Raw genomic sequence first — 19,559 nt, 5'->3', positions numbered from 1 at the left:
CACTTAACACGGCATGATTGAGAAGCTCTGCATGAAAAGTTGGCTTTAGAAAGGTTAGTATTGCTGATGTGAGATATATTCTTTAGCGCAAGGAGTTATTTCTGACCAGGGAGTGTTTTTCCAAATTAAACAGTTTGTCTTTATCGCTACTCATATTATTAATACCATAATTACTATCTGCAAATCATTCATTAATATCAGACTAACCAAGTAGCTTTATTGTTCAGATTTCAGAATCAGAATCTCTTTATTTTGCCAAGTATGTTACACATATAAGGAGTTTGTCATGGTGTGTGCGCATGTGTATGAAATGTAATGTACTAAACAGACCAGACAAGGAAAAATGTTTGGTTGAACATGCATTAAATTTTTGTGCCAATATTGCAACACATTAACTCATTGTATATATATTACTGGACACTAGTTTTGAGCTATCATGACTTTGATGTCAAAATTTCTTTAAAGCCATGATAGCAGCCTCTCTTAGCTTTAACGTCCACAAAAGTAAATATATATTTGTATTTAAATATGCTATTATTAATAGTAGAATAATATTTTTCTTTTTAACCATTGTTCTGTAAAAGGACATCTCTGGACATAGTCTGGACATAGTCTGGAAAAAAGAAAAAAATAAGCCTCATTGTCTCAACCTTAAGCCCATGATGATCATAGCAAGGAAAAATCTAACATGGAGCTAAGGAGGAAACCTTTGGAATGGGTGGATCCAGAAATTGTCGTATTATTCTTGATTTTATGGATATAAGTTCATGGTCAGTGATACCAGTGCACTAGTTATCACTACAGCCATTATAGTGAAGGTGTAGGTAAAGGAGACAGGTTAGCCTTAATCTGCAGTCAGTCAAGGAGCTCAGGATGGCAAGAGTACGATCCATTTGGGGAAAGAAGGGCTTGGAGCTCGCCGGATAGCGCAGGAGGTTGTGAGCCTCAGGATGTCATGAAGCAGCAGTCATTAATAGGCCTAAGTCACACTGGTTAGTCCTGGGAAGTTGCTCCTTTCTACTCCTGCCCCAGGTCCTGATGCAGTAAACACTCGGCCGTGGATAATGGGACAGATGGGACTGAGCGATATTTCCATGATTTCCCAAGTGTACTCAGTGCTGCTGTAACTCTTACTAACAAACTCCTTTTTTCTGATTAATTCACACTATTGTGTGACAAAGCATCAGCTGACCATTAATTTTCATCTCCGTGCTTGACATGGAGCTGTGATTTCAGGAACAGGCGACAAAGCAACAGCATCAGGTGACAAAGAATCATTTGAATTGAGGGTTTTTTTGTTGTTTTTTTCCCCTCCCATTTCTTTTTTGCCAATTCCCAACCACTAGTTAGCTCTTCTGTCATACAGCAGCTACCAAAGGTGGTAGGAAGGTGATGCCTAGCATATGCTTCCTCCCAGACACATGAAACCACCACATCTTTTTCAAACCACTACTTGAGATTTTTTTTTTTATTATTCTATGCCAATTGGGTATGACACAGAGAAGCAACAAATACAAACAATTTGCTCAGATGAATCCTCTGACAAATCCTATGGCATATGTGGTCTAACATTTTTAAAATTCAAACTTTCAACTTCACTTCCTAGCTGCAGTTAGTTTTCATTTACTGTTTGACATGCAAAAATGGAAGAGAAACTTGTATACAACTGACAGTAAATGTGTATAAAGACATTATGAATAAAAGTTAAGCTTGGAGGGAATTAACAGATTGCTTTGCTAATCTGCTGATGATGCTAATAGGAAGCTTAGCACATGACATGTAATTAGTGTGGTATTTAAGTTGTGTTTAATTAGGTAGCTTTAAAAGCTATATAGCTATTACCATTTCTCCTCTGAGCTTAAAAAAAAAAAAAGTACACCCACAAGAGACAAAATACAAGCAACACAAGCGACTTGTCACGCGCTATTATGAACGTAGGGTTAGATATGAAATCATTATCAGCCCTGGATTTTTATGTAGCCGTCTCCTTTGATGGCTTCACCATGTTTCTTTAGTGCCTCTGTTCAGCTCTACATCAGTGTAACAGCATGGGATTATTGCTTAGTGCTCACTGTGCAAAAGCCCAGCCACTGTAGCCAAATAAAAGAACATTTCACTAATCGACTTTGTTGAAAGCTACTTGTGAAATAAATCAAATCTTTGAAATGAACAGTCTCCTTCTCGGCTGTGGATATGACCTACCAGGCTCAATGTCAAAATGTAAAAATGAACGTTTTGTCACTTTGGCATAGAGTCATAGAGGCCAGCGGTCATGCTTCACGCTAAATCTGTCCTGGAGGATTTAATTATGACTGGACCAAGGGTGCTAGCAGTAGTCAGCAGGACACTTCACTTGGAAGTTCATCACTCTAGTTCTGTCAGTCTGAGCAAGTTGAAACATGTCCTTTTCCTGTGTGCGTAAGAGGAATTGGCTAGACCTAATCCAGATGCACCCCAAACATGGCGTTAGAACATTCTCCAGACATGTAATGAAAAAAGTGTAGGGGCAATTTATTTTTGACAATGTGGCTAATGTCTTAGGCCTAGTTTCTTTCTTTTTTTTTTTTGCAGTGCTAAGCAGAGCGAACATTGACTGCACTGTTATTTTAGAAACATACAAGCAGGAAGTCATTAACCCTCGACTGGCTGAAAATAATTTGGGGAAACATTGCTTCTGTTGTTCTGGATTATTGGGCTACATTTAGCCTTCAAGCAAAGAAAACTGTGATCAGTGTTGCATTAGATTCTCTCTACATGGTAACTTTCACTATGAAAGGGCTAAGAATAGATACAGTAAAGTTTATTTCAGAGTCATAAGTAGGTTTACATATTAGGCTTGTGCAGTATTGATTTTTCTCTCCTCAATTTAATCGTCCTTAAAAACTTCAGGAAAACGAGCATTTTCACCATTTCAGGTTTGAGGAAGAGTAGGGGAGAGTGTAATCATATTTCCAGCTGTGCAGTCGGGAGCCGCTTGCCGGCAGCAGCAATCACAGAACTCAGCTGGATGGTGGAATTTTTAGGTGATTCTACAGTAAACAGTACAAAAAAAAAAAAAAAAAAAAAACGTTTTTCAGAATAACCCATTTACACGTTGGTTGTCTAAAGTCCACATGGCAAACATTTTCATTCTTCATCTGCTGTTGAAAGTGTTTGAACGTGTTTGAGTGCTAACCACAGGAGAGCAGGTTGTTTATGGTATTTAATCACTTTCTAATCATCATCTGCATTAACATTATTTGTAAACTATTAGATTTGACACTTCTTTATACACTTTTTTAAACCTTTCAGGTCAAAATTTTTGTCCTTTTTTTCCTCTTTCACAGAAAACTGCAAGTGCCACTTTTGACCATTTTTGGCTGAAATTTTTCTGTATCATTTCTGATAAATATAGGTAGCTGATAACCCTATACTTCTCTAACGTTAGCTGTGTCAAACATAGATTCATAGATTTTATTTCACATTAATGAACTCAAAATATTCTTCATTTACTGTGACAGAAAAGCAAAAACAAGTCCAGTCAAGAACATGTTAGCTTCTGGAGCTCCGTTGGCAGGTCTAGTAATATAGTCAGAGTAAATGTCACTGGATATCATGGCAGTGTAAAATTATATAGAGATGTTTGCTACCGGCACTAAAATGACAGAAAATTCACAACGACATCTCTCAGGGATCATTTATGCGGAACACTTAAGCACCTGCCTTCTGTGCTGATGAATATTTTATACTGAAGCGTACTCAAGAAATTCAGCTGCTCATCCTTGAAGTGTAAACAAGTACCATTGGTCTAAAAAAAAAAAACAAAAAACTCAGTGCTTAATATGATAGGTTATTGATTAGTAGGTGCTGAGTTGCTAGTGAACTGCCCTTGAACAAGACCCGTAAGCCTGAGCTGTTCAGCTCTGTGTTATTGTAATAGTCTCATTTGTAAGTTGTTTTGAATGAAAGGTGCATCGAAATGTAAATGTAAAAGTGCCCAGTGGTTTGTTAGTCACCACACCTCCTGCTGATCTGCCCACGTTTTTACTGAAATGAATGGTCCTTGCAGGCGGAACAGTCAGAAACAAGAATCATTCTTGCATTGTGCCCTATCTTGAGTGTTGGACATCCCCCCCCCCTCCGCCCTTCCCCTGCCCCTCACTGTGACGAGGCTGCTCAGAGGTAACCAGCCGCCAGAAGCCGTGGGCTAACAGAATGAGCTTCTAATCCTATCAGCAGGCCAGGCGCTGATAAATGGCTGCGGATGCAGGGCAGGCATTCATGGGACACTAAGCTCTGCTCCAGCAGCTCCTCTGTAATTCAGCTCGAGCCTCAGGCACATTGTCCCTACCGTGTCATTACCTATGCAAAGCAATATTCAGATTTTAATCTCAGGTAAATTAAACATTTAAAAAAAGTTGACTTCAGTGAGCAGAACCCCAAGGCATGCATTACTGTTAAAATAAAGCATGGATGTAAAATACACTGGCATTCCTGAGGAAAAATGTCTCTGAAAGAAAGACATGTCTTATTATATTCACATTCTCAGTACTATTATAGACATGGAAAATTATTACTTCTAATAATCTATACTTTATAATCATCATGGGTGGACAGATTGTAGATGAATATAGTTATATAGCTGCCAGCATTTCAAATCACGTAGTCCAGGTAAACCTTTTGGCAGCTTATCTTTGAGATTTTTTTTTTTTTTTTTTTTCGAGTGATTGCGATGATATCTTTGACATCTGGTGTTTCTTTTGTCATTATAGTGTTTTCACATGTCTCACATTCTTTATGTAATCTGCTCCCATTGTGTTTTCTGATAGTTTCTATGCTAAAATTGGTTGTGCCTGGAAAAAAAGGGACGCTCTTTGATCTTTCCTACAGATGACACAATGCATTTTCTAATTTGGCTCTGTTGCCGTTCCCTCGTCATCATTTGTTTTTCCAGTGTGTTTCAAAAAGTTATTTTCCATTTATTTTTGTCACAGTAATGACCACAAGCTAACCCTAGCATTATTTCTCCTTCCTGCTTTGCAGATATGTGGTTGATTTGGCATGCCTAATGTTCACCAACGTGTTTGTGTGTGCAGACTTGTGTACTGAGCAGCTCTTGTTGAATCTAGTCACCAGTTAAAATTGAGCACACAAAATTGAAACTTTAAGCGTCTCAGAGTGATGCAGGGACTCCACCGGGTTTCATTAGGATATACACTATATGGCCAAAAGTATGTGGACGCCTGACCATTACATCCATATGTGGTTCTTCCCCAAATTGTTGCCACAAAGTTGGAAGCACACAGTTACATAGAATGTCTCTGTATGCTGTAGCATTACAACTTACCTTTACTGGAACTAAGAGACTCAAACCTGTTCCAGCATGACAGTGCCCTTGTGCACAAAGCGAGCTCCATGAAGACATGGTTTGCCAAAATTTGGAGTGGCCTGCACAGAGCCCTGACCTCAACCCCACTGTACACCTTTGGGATGAACTGGAATGCCGACTGCACCCCAGACCTCGCTCGACATCAGTGTCTGACCTCACTAATGCTCTTGTGCCTGAATGAACACATCCCAAAAGCCACGCTCCAAAATCTTATAGAAAGCCTTCCCAGAAGACTGGAGGTTATTGTAACAGCAAAGGGAGTGCGAAAAGCATATATGAGTGTGAAGGCCTGGTATCCATATAGAGTATGTGTGTGCGTGTGTGTGTGTGGACACCTGGTTGAGGTCCAAACTCTGTCCAGTCTTGGCAAACCATGTCTTTATGGTGCTCGCTTTGTGCACAAGGGCATCGTTTTGCTGGAACTTGTTTGTGCACATTAGTTCCAGGGAAGAAAATTTGTAACGCGGCAGCATACAAAGACATCCTATACAATTGTGTGCTTCTAACTTTTTGGCAACAGTTTGGGGAAGGTGCTCGTATGGGTGTGATGGTCAGGTGTCTGCATATTTTTGGCCATATATTGTAGTTTGGTTGTCCGGGATTAAAAATTGATATCCCGAGGTGCCCGGATTTCTGATCTGTCTTGAGTTTCATGTCAGAAAACTCAGTTTGGGGAATAATGCATCTTTTTGTGTCCGTGTGCATCTGTTGATGTGCACCCAGTGTGTCTAGGTCACTGGTGATGACTGACTATCTGTTCGTGCTAAAACATTTTTCTTCATACATGGTCCTTGCTGAGAACCAGATGGTTCTTTAGATCTCCACTGATCATGCTGGAACTTCCTATCTCTACAAACTTGTCTTCTGTCAGGCATGACTTTTGCCTTGACCCATGTCCATCAATACCATAACATGGCAATGCATGGACATCTAAAAACCTTTTTCTATGTGACCTTCTGACAAAGTGATTAATGGAGGAGGGACCCTGGAAGGATGTTTCTGCTCTCCAGTTATTACGATACATATTTCCTGCTGTAGACGTCTTTCTACTTCACCTAGTGGAAACAAATTTTAATTGTTTGAAGTGTTACTAGGAAATCATGAAGACGAAAAAGACATCAGAGTAAAAATAATTTCAGCTAGAACAGCAGTGTTCTACAAGGAAATAACTGTGAAATAACTGTTTCATAAGAGGATTAGGCACAAGTGGCCAGAAAAAATGACATGGAAAGTGTGTTTGAGTACCTTCATTTAGACAGTCCTTGATATTGTAATATGAAAGATTTTTTTTTTTTTTTCATTTGAAGCACACATGTGCTTCAGCCTATTTTATAAATTAGATCTTCTTGTGAGTACCTGATTGCATTCCCCTTTTCTAATTTGTGGGATAAAAATCATTCAGCACTCATAACTGCTATGTATTTATTTGACATGTTGATAGGTTTGCAAATTCTCAATTGGAAATCACCCTGGAAAACAAATTTCAATTTAATTCAACCCAGCCTCAATTCCCCTTCATTTTTATATATGGCCTGATCATTTTTAATTAGGTTGTGGTTGGAGAGAAGTAGGCCATTCCTCAGCTCAAAAGCATAATGACAGACCTGATCAATAACATTGAGACATGGATGCTCTCTCTGTCTCTGAATTCTTTTTTTTTTTCCCCTTTTTTTTTGAGCTGCACTCAATCACATCTTATTTTCTAGAGCTGGTGAAAGGCCTTGGCTGGTGCAAGGCCCCATGTTCTGGTCCTGACACGGTAATGGGACCTGACAATGTGCTCAAATGTCACCTTTCTTTGTTACTCGTCCAGAAAACCTTACCAAGTGTACTCCTTAGGTTCATCCATCACAAGCGAGTTGGCATCTTTTAAGCCCCAGCCAAATGACCCTCCAAGGTCTGTTCTTGTTCAGAATGGGAAAACAAATGGCTGGTGGTTTCAGTTTGCATACATTACAGACTTCGGAGTGTTTCTGGGTAGTAGTGTTGTTGCAGTATCATAGTTTCACATTGTATGATCAGACGATTATCTCACCATTAACTTTTAATTAAAAAAAAAAAAAGAAGAAACTAAAATACATTTCTGTCTATTGTGTCAACTCGCTATTCTTTTTACCCAATCAAGATCCTTACATAGCGTTTTTTCCTTCCCTTTGTGTTTGGCTGCTTCTCCCCAAAATTTCACAACGACCTACCTCTGGACTAAATCATACTGCAGTGACCTCTGTTTCTCTGCGCAGAGGACACAGTGGCACTGAAAACCCTTTGGCTGTGTAATCCGCTACTGTTGTAAACGCGTCACACTGCTACCTCTGCTGTCGCTCCTAGAATGTTTGTAACTTTATCATACACAACATCTATGAAATGCTCAGAAAAACTTGACATTGCTGACCCAAACTAAACAAGACAACTACTGTATTTTGCCAGACAGCGCTGCACATAGCAGAGATTTTTATTTTGTTTATTTATTTATTTATTTGATTTTTTTTTGGTTCAGCGTGCCATCTCACAGCCACACTCTCTTTCAGCTTCTAACAACAACGTGATAAATAATTTTCATGTTACGGTTGATTAATACCGTGATATTTTTAGCCTGTGTATTTCACGCTAATGAGTAGTCATGTAGCATCAGTAGGCTGCTGATACAACACTGTCCTGTAATTTCTCTTGAGAAGAAGGATTGCTGTACAGACGTAAATTGAGTAATTTTTGAAGAGCACTTTTGCTCTCCTCCCTCATTCCCTCCATTTCATTCTCTCTCGGTCAGTCCTCTGCATTCACTCAGACCAGCTCTGGCATGCAGACGGAGGGGCTGTTGGTTCTTTCCAGCTCAGCTCTCAGTACAGAGCTTCTTTGTTCACCGTGCCCACTGCCTTACCCAACATTTTAAACATTTTCAGCCAGCACTATTTTTGAAGCTCCTGTCCTTTTTTTTATTTTTTTATTTTTTTTTTTTTTAATACTGACATCTGTGGTGGCTTTATTCTTCTAATGTAGCTCCAGTTTGATGCTTGATGGGGGCAAAGCAACAAGAAGATGGTGTCCACTTTTTTCCTTAGAATGATCATGGGGGGTATTTGTAACGCAAATGCCAAAAGTATAGAGGCAAACCTGACTACTTGTTTTAGTGATGCCCTTTTTTAAAAATTTATTTTCATTTTCATTCATTTTTCAGCAGATTTTAAGTGTAATTAGTCAGCCTTTGATGCATTATGAGATGAATTATCCTGCCTCATCTGCATGGCTCTTACAACTATGTGAGATTAATCTCCCCAAATTTTTCAGAAATATGATAGTAACCGTTCACATCACTGATAACTTAAAAACGCTCTCTGTGTCTGGGGAAACTAAGATCAGGATGACAGAGCACAGGTATTATCTCCAGATGTTCACATTACCTTAATTTTTTTTAGTATTAAGAAGTTGTTATTATTATATGGTTGTGAAGAGAACCAACTTAAAAGTTCTTTTGGTTTTTATTCATCACAGTGTTGATGCATTACTGCTCCAGGGTCAGTGGTTCGATCCTGAGCTCGGGTTACTGTGGAGTTTCGCATGTTCTCCCTGTGTCCATGTGGGTTTCCTCTGGGTACTTAGGTTTTCTCCCATTCTCCAATAACACACAGGTGGAGCTGGTGACTCGAAAATGCTCATAGTTGCGAATGTGTGTGTGCATGATGCGAAGGACTGGCGGTCCATTCGGGGCGTATTCCCACCTCACACTCAGTGATTGGCTCTGGATCTTCAGTGCTCGGATGTATTTGCTGAGCTGTGATACAGAGTGTAACAGAGTAACTGCTTATTTTCCACAGTTTGTTAAAGCTAATATCTGTGTTGCTGATATTTGCTGCTTAATCTCTATTTGTCTATAGTCTAACAAGACTCCAGTGTTTAATCAGTACTATTCAGTTTTGGAGGACTGATGTATCTGTTTCAAGTGATGTAAGCTTTTCAGCTGAGCTGGCACAATGTTGCGGCATGATAACGAGGACGCGAATTATCCTGCTTAATGTGTAAGCGTGAATAGCTTATAACATGGGCCTCTGCTGGCACCGCATCCTCCCTGATCCTCATCCCAGTCTTGCTGTTCTTGCTCTAAGAAGGTGATAAGGACGCAGCAGATGAGATCTCCATGGGTATCAGTCCTTGGGAGGTGGTTGGCATGGATTGCCGTTTGTTGGCAGCAATTGCTTCTGGGAAGAGGAGCTTTGCTTTTTTTCCTTTGGTAGAAATCAGTTTGAAATGCACAAGATGACAACATGGACTCAGTCTAGTCTTTCCTTCAGCTAAAAAAAACATGCATTGCCAACCAGTATCACTGCAGCATGCTATGTACATTCTATACACCATAGCTGTATAATTTCATAGAATTATATAACACAATTTTTGTATTGCTAACACAATATTAGGTAGAATTTCAGTTAGAGCTATCTCAAATGATTTTAACCTCGAGATTCTTTTTTTTTTTATAATTATATTCTTGTCCTGCACATCAAGTTAAATAAAATAGCTCAGGAAATACCCAGGAACTGAGTGAGCTTGATGCTAGACTCAGGGGGAGTGTGCCTATTTCTTAATGAGCTGGAAAAGACCCAAACGCCAGCAAAAAGCTGTAAAAGCAAAAAATGGCCTCATTTCGACACTCACAGCAGGTCTGTTCTTTATAGAGCTAACCTTTTCCAACTTCTGAGAGCTTTCCTCTGGCGACAATAAGACCAATCAGCAATCTTTATCCACTAATTATGCCTAATTGTTTTCGGAGACACTGGATACATTTTTGCAGATGTGCTCATTATTGCGGAGAGTTTTGAGGCCGGTGAAGCACTTTGTCATTTCCGAAGGGGAGGCGCCACAATTTTTACACCCATTAGCCTCCTTGTATTTGTTTGAGCAGAAGGTGCTTCAGCTCTGACTCATGCGGCATTTCTTCCTTTTTTTTTTTTCTTTCTCTTTTTTTGTGCTGTTGTGATTACAGCAGACTTTCACTGAGTCTCTCTGATCATAGCCGCTTGCATTTCTTGGGGTTGTTGCCATGGAAACATGCCTCCACAAGGCTTTTTGTGGGGTAGTGTGGTAAGCTTAACAGTTTTAGATCAGATCAGATAAGTCTTTTAGATAACCAAGCTGGATAATATCAAAGTGTCAGTGATGTCTAGAGTAATGCTGTGTTTTGACTCCCTTCTGGCCTTGTGTGTGTTTTTCCACTCTGTCTGCCTTGGCTCATTTGATCCTTTTCATCCTTTCATATGTTGTTTCATGATTGTCCTTTCAAATACTCACAAAAGTTTCCATGGTATGCTGTGAGTAAAACATTTGTAGACGTTTCTATATTTCTACACCTTTCTTCTACACACTGGGCCGTATTCATAGTTGAGTTAATTGTGTACAGTGAGGATTTAATATCGAAATTGTGTGCAACTGAATTCTGACTTAACACAAAGCCCCAGCCTTTAGCACTATTCAGAAATCTAGTCTGATTAGAAAACCAGTGACGTGAGAGTTACATATATAGGGTACGTTTGAGTAAAACAGAGTGTCGCGGTTATGTGAACTGACATTGGAACTTCTGACATTTTGATGTGACCACAATATATCAAGCTGAACTTAATGTTTTGCGCACTGAAAAATACACTGGAAAAAAGGATTGCCATTGAGGCAATACACATAAATGACACTGTTCATTTATTAATGGTATTGTCCCTGTAAAGTCCACAAAAAGTGGTTTCATGCTCATTTTTGATGTTTGTTCGTTTTTTTCCATAGCGGACATCGAAAGTTATGAATGATCTTAAAGTGAGCCATAAGTGTAGCAGTCAGTAGCGGTCAGCTTATCCTTCAAACCATGAGCATGTTATCTTTACGGTGGAGTGCATCGAATAAACGAAACTATTAACATTATTTTAACTTTCAGTAGCGAATTCAAAGCGTGATAAAGTCGCAGCTCATCACTTGCACATATTTCAAGTTCAAGACATCCATTTAGTTTCTCGTGGCTTCATTAAGCTGTGCTCACAAATAACCATCAGAGTGCCATTTAAAAAATATAAAATAAAATGCAGAATAATAGGATGTGCTGGATCAAGTGCTATTTTTATAAATCTCAAAGCTTTACAATTAGTTTTTAGTCTGGTATGTTCTCTTTTTTGCTTGTCCATCAAATTTGATGTGTTTAAAAACATTAATCCATATTAAACTAATAAGGCTGTGATTTGCTTTATGTAAATTTTGCTTTCACACAACAAGTTTGACAACCTTCTAAAATAGATACTGTTAAACCGATGTACACTGGCATACCAGGAAATTCAATCCTTATTTTTTTTAATGATACACACGTAGTAATAGATCTATGCTGAACACACACAGATCTGTTATTGAAGTTGGGGGAAAAATCTTCAGTAGAATTTAGGTATAATATCAATAACAATGACATTAGGAGCACTGGTTTTAGGGGTCATCAAGTAGCAGACCATGGTCCGAATGCAGATCCAGCAACGTATTGACCGAATGCTTGAAAAAATACCGTAGCTGAGTCGATAAAACTATATAAACAGGCTGCAGTGCAGTGACTCTAGTTTTCTAACCATGAAACACCGCAGCCTGTTGTGGTATTATTCTTAGTAGTAGTAGCAGTAGTAGTAGTATTACTAGCTACACAGCTGGAGACATTAGCTCAAAGAGCTTTCACAGATTTTCATAGATATTTTATTTTATTTACTCTCTCTAATCTGATTAGAAAACCAATGGCATGATTTATTAACAAAAACGGTGAGGACAGAGAAGTGTGCCTTTAGGATGAAGCACCATGATGAAAAAAAAAAAAGCTAAACACAAATATAAGGAATGTTATTTATGTTATTTATAGCCAAAAAACGTATCACTTGTGGTTAAGCATTAAAAGCTCACTGCTGTCGTCTTTCAGTCAAGATAGTGTGTTGCTTATCCGGACCTTTGTCAAACGGTGTATATTTATAGGTACACACTATCTGAGTGTTTTGATATTTAATCACTGAAAGTGTTCTGTTTTGCCAGTGCCGTGTTATATAACACTACAAATACTGTTGTAGCAGTGGTGCACTTCCACCATTATCCACCGGAATAAAGTTCTTTGTGGACTTGTGACATAACACTGATTTACACAAAGCTTCTACTTGGCTTCTTGGCGTTATTACTTTGGCGCGAGTTTACTTGAAGGGATCTGTTTCTCTCTGTGTATACACTTCACACAAATTATGAACCACAGCCATCTCTGTCCCCCTCCCCTTCTCTGTTTTTGTGTCTTAATATATTTCTTCTGACTGTGAGACTAAGCACAGCAAGGCATCAAAGCCTCAAACTGCTGCTGTGGAGGATTATAGAGTCAGTCATCAGCTCAAACCCACTGCCTGTGGCACAGAACTCAGCCTCAGGCAGGCAGTCAGCTTCCTTAGACCCCTTGGCATCAATTCAGAAAGACGAATTTCACACTTTAGTTTAGAGCTTTTACAGAGGATTTATGTAGTCCTAAAAATACAGCAGATTAACTGTGTTCAGATGATTAGAGGCTTATATGGTAGCTGATAGTGTAGTTATTAAATAAAGATGAGAATCTCAACGGACTGATTTGATTTTGATTCATGGTGCCGCAATGTGATTATAAAGCCATTGTTTATTCACATTGATGTTTTTTTTTTCCTCTCTATTAGAGCTGGCACTGATCTGATACCAAGGATTGGTTTAAAAAATATATATATGTGTGTAAAAAAAATGGTGGATTGGAATCAGATTTTTTAAATTTTTTTTCCTTTTTTCAGAACTCATTCACAGAGTCATTATTGTATTTTTTTGTTGTTGTTGTTGTTGTTAGGATTGATTTGATTATATTTAGACATCATTATATTTATTATATTTGCCATGTAAGTGAAAGAATTAAGAGTGTGGTTTTCTGTAAATCATGTTTTTAGCTACGTATTTTGTATTTAGAGAAGTGCTTCCAAAATATTTTAAAAATGTATAATTTTAAATCTTAGTAGCTTTAAAGGGAAAAAAAATTTTTTTTAAAAATTTATACTTTTAAAGCTTAGTAGTTTTTCAAGAAAAAAAATGTTTTTAAAAAATCAAATTTTCCAGCTTAGTAGTTTTTTAAAGAAAAACATTGAATGAGTATCGATATCATCTGATACTCAAAGGTTCAGTATTGTTATCATAAAAGAAAAATGCCATGTCTACATTATGATTATTTTCTATTATACCTACTTGCATTTAAAACATCATTGACTTAATTCTTTAAAGCTTTATTCATACAAAAAACATTTCATGTCACTGTTTAAATATTATAATAATTTCATAATGTTTATGTTTTTAAGGGGGTTTGAATAAGATCCACATTCTGCCTAAAGTAAGGAAACATATATCTACCGAATATAACAATATAACTACTGAAACATATATAAAAATCAGAATTATTTTATTCACTATATACATTTACATGTATGTATGTGTATATATATATATATTTTGGCGTTTGGTCACAAACACGATACATTCAACACAGTTTACGACACACATCACAGACAACACAACCTGCAGCATAATTACCATCCTAATATTGCACCTTAAGGCGAAACTGGTAGACTCAGTGGTACAATTGTGATATATAATAAATAATAATACCAATAATATATAATGATGATTATGATGATTATAACAATAACAACAACAATAATTTTATAATAATAATCATAATAATAATAATCATCATCATCAAGTGCCTAGTGCAGGAGTATAGGCCTATTTATTATTTAATTATTTGCCAATTATCTGATGATGATAAAGTGATATTTCCTGTGAGTAATTAATAACAGACACTTACTACACTTTTTCTGAGGTGGGATTTCAATTTATAGTGAAATATTCAAAATCAGATCAATACTAAATCTTTTAGACAATTCCCATTCAAATGCAATTTTGAAAATGACTTTGACAAGCCTAGAATGTAATACATATTTTTATTGGAAATATTGATACTGTTGACTTTTTCCATACAAGCAAGTTTGATTAAAAGTCTGTGATGATTTTAGTCAAAAAAAGAGAGTGAATCTAGGAATCAGGTTTTTTTTTCCTCGCCACTATTATTAAATGACGTTGTTTTCTTTCTGCTTTTTTTTATTTATTATTTCCACTTCTTGTCTGAGTGTAGGATCTAATTCCGTGTATGTAAGTGTTTAAATGAAGATGTCGCTGACTAACGCAGGACCCGGTGTGCATTTCATCTTGATTTGTGGTTAATTTTCTCTTCCATGTTTTTAATGAGCTTGAGCTTCTGCACTGATGTATTATTAGGCTGAAAGTCTCAAGGTTATTATCAGAGAGAAAGCATCAAACATATCCAGCACAACAGTAGGTAGGCCAATTACAGTGGGTCGGGAACGCACAGTTATGATTGGACCTGCGGGGTTGGGGGGGTACATTAGAGGGAACTAAATTAAAGTTATTTGTGTGTGTGGGAGGGAAAGGAATAATTGCAGATGCTGCACAGTTTTATGAGCCTCTTAGTCTTGTAGAGAAACCACTACGATGTTCTGCTTGTGCTTCGAATCACTGAAGTGTCTTAGGTAATCATATGTGCTGTTTTTTTTCCTTCGTTTTTTTTTTTTTTTTTTTTTTTTTTTTTTTTACTCTGACACTAAGGACTGTCTAGGTAGGCATATTATAACATTGTGTCTCCACCAAACTCTCCAGACCAAAACACACAACAGACAAAATGAAAATAAGCCAATTTTTAAAGCACTGATAAAAATGTAAATAACCTCTGAAAGGAATAAAGTACAACAGGGTGGTGTAATGCGTGAAGTTTATTATTTTCCTATTACAGTACATCCCAAAGTGTTTTATTCCACACAGCGATTTGGCAACAATTTACAATTTTAACTTTAACACATGAGTTTTAACTGTATATTGTTACATTTAATGTCATGGAACATTCACGAGACAAGTTAGTTCTTGTTATCATCTACTTTATAGCTGCTATAAACCTTAGCAAGTTGTTCCCTCGCCACCCTTTGTTTTTCCTCATTCTTGAAGTTATTAAGACAAAAACAACGCAGCATGTCGTGTTGCATAGAAATCAGAAGACTCTTGAAGAATTTCCCATAGCGGAAAACTTACTGTTACAAAGCGCTGACACTGGAGACTCCTTCCATAAATGTTCAATAAATGTCCAGAAAACTTCACCATATCAACGATTATATGTTTTCTTTGTTAAATAACAACACGTTTTTGCGTAGATTACGTGGAGCGTCTGCCTATATACAAGTCCCTGTTATTGTAGAAACGATAACGTATTGGAACAAGTGCACTACTGTCAGAGCTGTTATGGAAAATTACCCTACGTTATAAGACTTGAGAATTTAAACAGCACTGTGGTATTAAACCAAAACGTAGCCTGCCATTACTAAATGGCCTCACTGAGAAACTCAGAAAAGGTTTTAGGAGAAGTGGAATGGCTTCCCTAATAACGATTGATTTCTTCTGTACCTGGTTGTAATTTTCCAACTTTTAGGTGCACACTTCACAAAGAGCACTAAATAGTGTTTAGTGTTTACCCCCGGAGAAACCAGGCCCACTCCAAAATCACTGTGTAATGCACGTCTACTACTTTGGTACAACATAAATGAAAATAAAAGAATAAATGTTCCTCTGAGCCAGAATGAGATCAAGATGCACATGACTTCAGAAAGGAAATATTAAAGTCTTTGGTGCTTTTATGTGCAGAAAGTACAAAGTTTCGGGGAAAAAAAATCTTCTGGAGACTGGATGACATTCATCCCAAAGAAACATCGCTGTGATATAATGCTTCCTCGTGCGACTCTCAGCGTGGAGCATTATCAGTGACAGATGTTCAGGTTCAGGAAAAGACCTGACTTTTTCCCCCTGCTCTTCCCACACTCCAAGCAAGATGAAAGTGGCTTTTCTTGTTAGGAGAAGGAGGAAAATCAAGCCGCCCGAGAGAGAAAATGGGGTTTCTTTTTCAAGTCATGTCTGTTTGATGTTCTTAAAGCGAAAGCGCTAACTAGTAAGCTGTTTGCATTTACATGCTTTCCTAGGAGCAGTCATAACCGCTGCAGGGGAAAGGATGGGAAACTGATCCCAGATCAGTGTAAAAAGACTAACTACAACCAGGTCTGAAGTGAGTAAAAGTTTGAGGAAAAGTGTCTGGGGATTTGGAGAGTTGAAGTAGTGAGCATTCAGTCTGACAGCTCAGAGGAAAACGTCCAGCGTTTGATCTGAAGACGAGCCTGTTTTTTTTTTTTATTATTATTTAACATCTTGGAGCCTGAGAGCTGAAGTAAAGCTTTTGCTGTCTTGGCTTTGACTGAGCGTGTGTGTATGTTTTAAACTGTATACACCGTTAGCAGAGTTGGCTTGTGGGTGTGTGAGGCCATAGGTGAGAACTTCATCCAGCAGACACAAAAACACTCAGTGTTGATGCACACATAACTAGGAAATGAACAACTTAACATTTAACATCTTGGTACTCTACTGACTTCCCCTCTAGGGCTAATGTAATGTTTGTTCCCTGTTACAATAACAATAACCAATTTATATTACAGATAAGGAATTTGTTTTAAACCATCACAAATCCAATCACAGATGTTGCCCGCATCTTCATTTTAAATTGTAAGTTCTCCTTATTTTCATGTTTGAGCAGTTCTGAATATATATTCAGCAATTTCTAGTCACTTCAGATAGTTTCTATGTCAGTACATTCAGTTTTAAGATTTTTTTTTTCATTTTTTCTTCACTGTTTTGCAGAATAAATTATAATCAGATGAATTTATAACTCCAAGTACGCTAATAGAGTTGTCAATATAAAATTCCTCAAAACATAAAAGACATAAAACAGTAAAAAAAAAAAAATAAATAAATAAAAATAAACAAAGACCTATTTTTCTTTGTGATGGTCAACGTATTCCCTTCGTGATTTGATCTGTTCTCTTCGGAATGAAATGAGGTAGTAGGCCATATTTGGTCTGCTGGCCTCGAGTTTGATGCTCGCCAGTGTTCACCTTCATGCCGGGTTATAGTATACAGGAGATAAAATATATGAACATTTCAAACCATATGTTTCTTGGTCTTTGTTTTCAACGCCAAATGGTGTAAACAATGTTATATATTAATAGCCTGGTTTCACTCACTTTCTCTGTCTTTTCTTGTTGTGTTTCTCAGCTCAGGAGTGTGTCAGTGTAAAACGGGAGTGTACGGCGACAAGTGTGACGACTGCCGTCCGGGATTCTTTAACTTCAGCAGCACAGGATGCCAAGCGTGCCAATGCAACAATCACTCCAGCACCTGCGACAAACAATCAGGTGAGAATGTTCACACACACGCACACACTTTACCAAATGTTTAACGGCTCTGAGCGAAAATTTACCATGAATACTTATACACAGAACACGATTTAGTTGGAAGATGTTCGTGTACATGTCTCCTTCAAAAGAATGTAAACCAACTGGGTGTGAAATTTGAATTTATTTGAGGCTGATGGAAAATCTGTTTAAAAAACCTGTAAAATAGAAGAACAATTACCATATAAACTTTTAAACCTGACTCAATTCTGCAGTCCAGTGAGGAAGCAAAATTCATTTAAAGGTTTTAAATTATTTTTGAGGTCATGCAGGGTTGAAGGGCATCCAATTAATTTCAAAGCAGAATGTTGCGGGACTTGAACTGTTTCCCTCACCTTCTGTTTAATAATGACATTTTGAGGACAGTTTACTGAGCCTGAAATAAAGACTTGTTAGGGCTTCCGAGTGGTTCAACAGAAAAGCATTCATCCTATTGTTGGGGGATTGTGTGTTTAAATCCAGACGATGCCACGGCCATTCATGGCCCAGAGTCAATAGAGCAAAATCGTCCTGCTGTCTGGGTAGGAGGGATGTGAGCCATTACCCTCTTCCATGTTGATTAGAGTGACTTGAATTGCAGCTTGAAAAGACGTGGTGGTGGAATTGCACGTGTTGGCGCTCACCTTCCATGGCTGTTAGGTGTCATGCAATAGGAGAGAACTAAGCAGTGGGTGGGAATTGGCAAACAGAAATAGGAAACAGAATGTGTGAGTAAATAAATAATTTAAGACATACTCACAACAAAAGCAGTTATACGTTGAAAGGAATCACAAGCTTCTTGCTATTGCTGATGATTATGACATTAACTGCAGTTCCTCAAATGTGCATATATTTTGCTGAGTTTACAAATCAGTAGCCAGTTGTCTGGATTTATGGGCCAATCAGATTTCAGGTCCAGGCTATTAATTTTTAATTCATAGTTGCCTGGAGGACAAATAGATTCAACACCCATAGAATAAAACACTCCTTATTGACTTTGGCAAAACAGAAGCTTTCATTTTTTAATGTTAATGCATAATGTGCTTCACAGTGGCGCAGCACACACGGGGAAAAAAAAGGTAATTAAATTTACTTAATGCGTACGTCGGTTCCATGTGATTTGAATTGTGTTGCATTAACACAGTTTGTTTTCATACATCCAACATGATTTGTTCATGTATTTTCGAAGCCCTGAATAAAATCAAAGTCTGCACTCTCACCTGAACTGGAGCCCGAACTCAGATCGCTGGCATTCTGCAACATCTGTATTACTGCTGCGCTATTCTACTGCTAATGTTCTAACTGCACTACTTTAATACTGTGGTTATGGATCCAAAGTGCCAATGTCCTCATGGGATTTCATAATGTAATTGGTTTACGTTAATAGTATGTGAATAATAATCATGCTCATTTTACATAATTCAATTTAGTAATTAGAAACTTGTTTAAATTAAATTTGGTTTAAAGAATGAAATCACGTTTTGATAAGAAATGTAATATTTTTATGTAAACTATATGTAATACACGTTCTCTTAAATCTGACTAACCATATATTCCTTTTTTTTTTCAGTGCACCTCAGTGCTGTAACTATAGCGTGCCAGAAATATACAGTTGGGTCCATAAGTATTTGGACAGTGACACAATATTTGTAATTTTGCCTCTGTACATGAAATGAATCTGTATTTGAAATGAAGCAATCAAATTGTGATTGAAGTGTAGACTTAAAATATTGCATTAATCGTTTAGGAATTACAGCCTTTTTTTTTTTTTTTCCTCAGAGTCCCTCCATTTTCACAGGCTCAAAAGTAATTGAACAATTGACTGATAA

At 37.6% G+C, this 19,559-nt stretch overlaps 1 protein-coding gene across 1 annotated transcript in view; it reads left to right on the top strand.

The window, feature by feature from the left end:
• si:dkey-220k22.1 (multiple epidermal growth factor-like domains protein 9) overlaps window positions 1-19,559 on the top strand; it is a 94,781-nt gene that overhangs the window by 41,851 nt on the left and 33,371 nt on the right. The window contains exon 3 of the mRNA XM_026922487.3: window positions 17,573-17,712. Coding sequence (XP_026778288.3) covers window positions 17,573-17,712 — 140 coding nt within the window. The remainder of the gene's footprint in view (window positions 1-17,572; window positions 17,713-19,559) is intronic.

The sequence above is a fragment of the Pangasianodon hypophthalmus genome, chromosome 27 (assembly GCF_027358585.1).
Source record: "Pangasianodon hypophthalmus isolate fPanHyp1 chromosome 27, fPanHyp1.pri, whole genome shotgun sequence".
NCBI lineage: Eukaryota > Metazoa > Chordata > Actinopteri > Siluriformes > Pangasiidae > Pangasianodon > Pangasianodon hypophthalmus.
The sequence above is the reverse complement of the archived record's forward strand: the minus strand, read 5'-3'. Positions and strand labels throughout refer to the sequence as shown.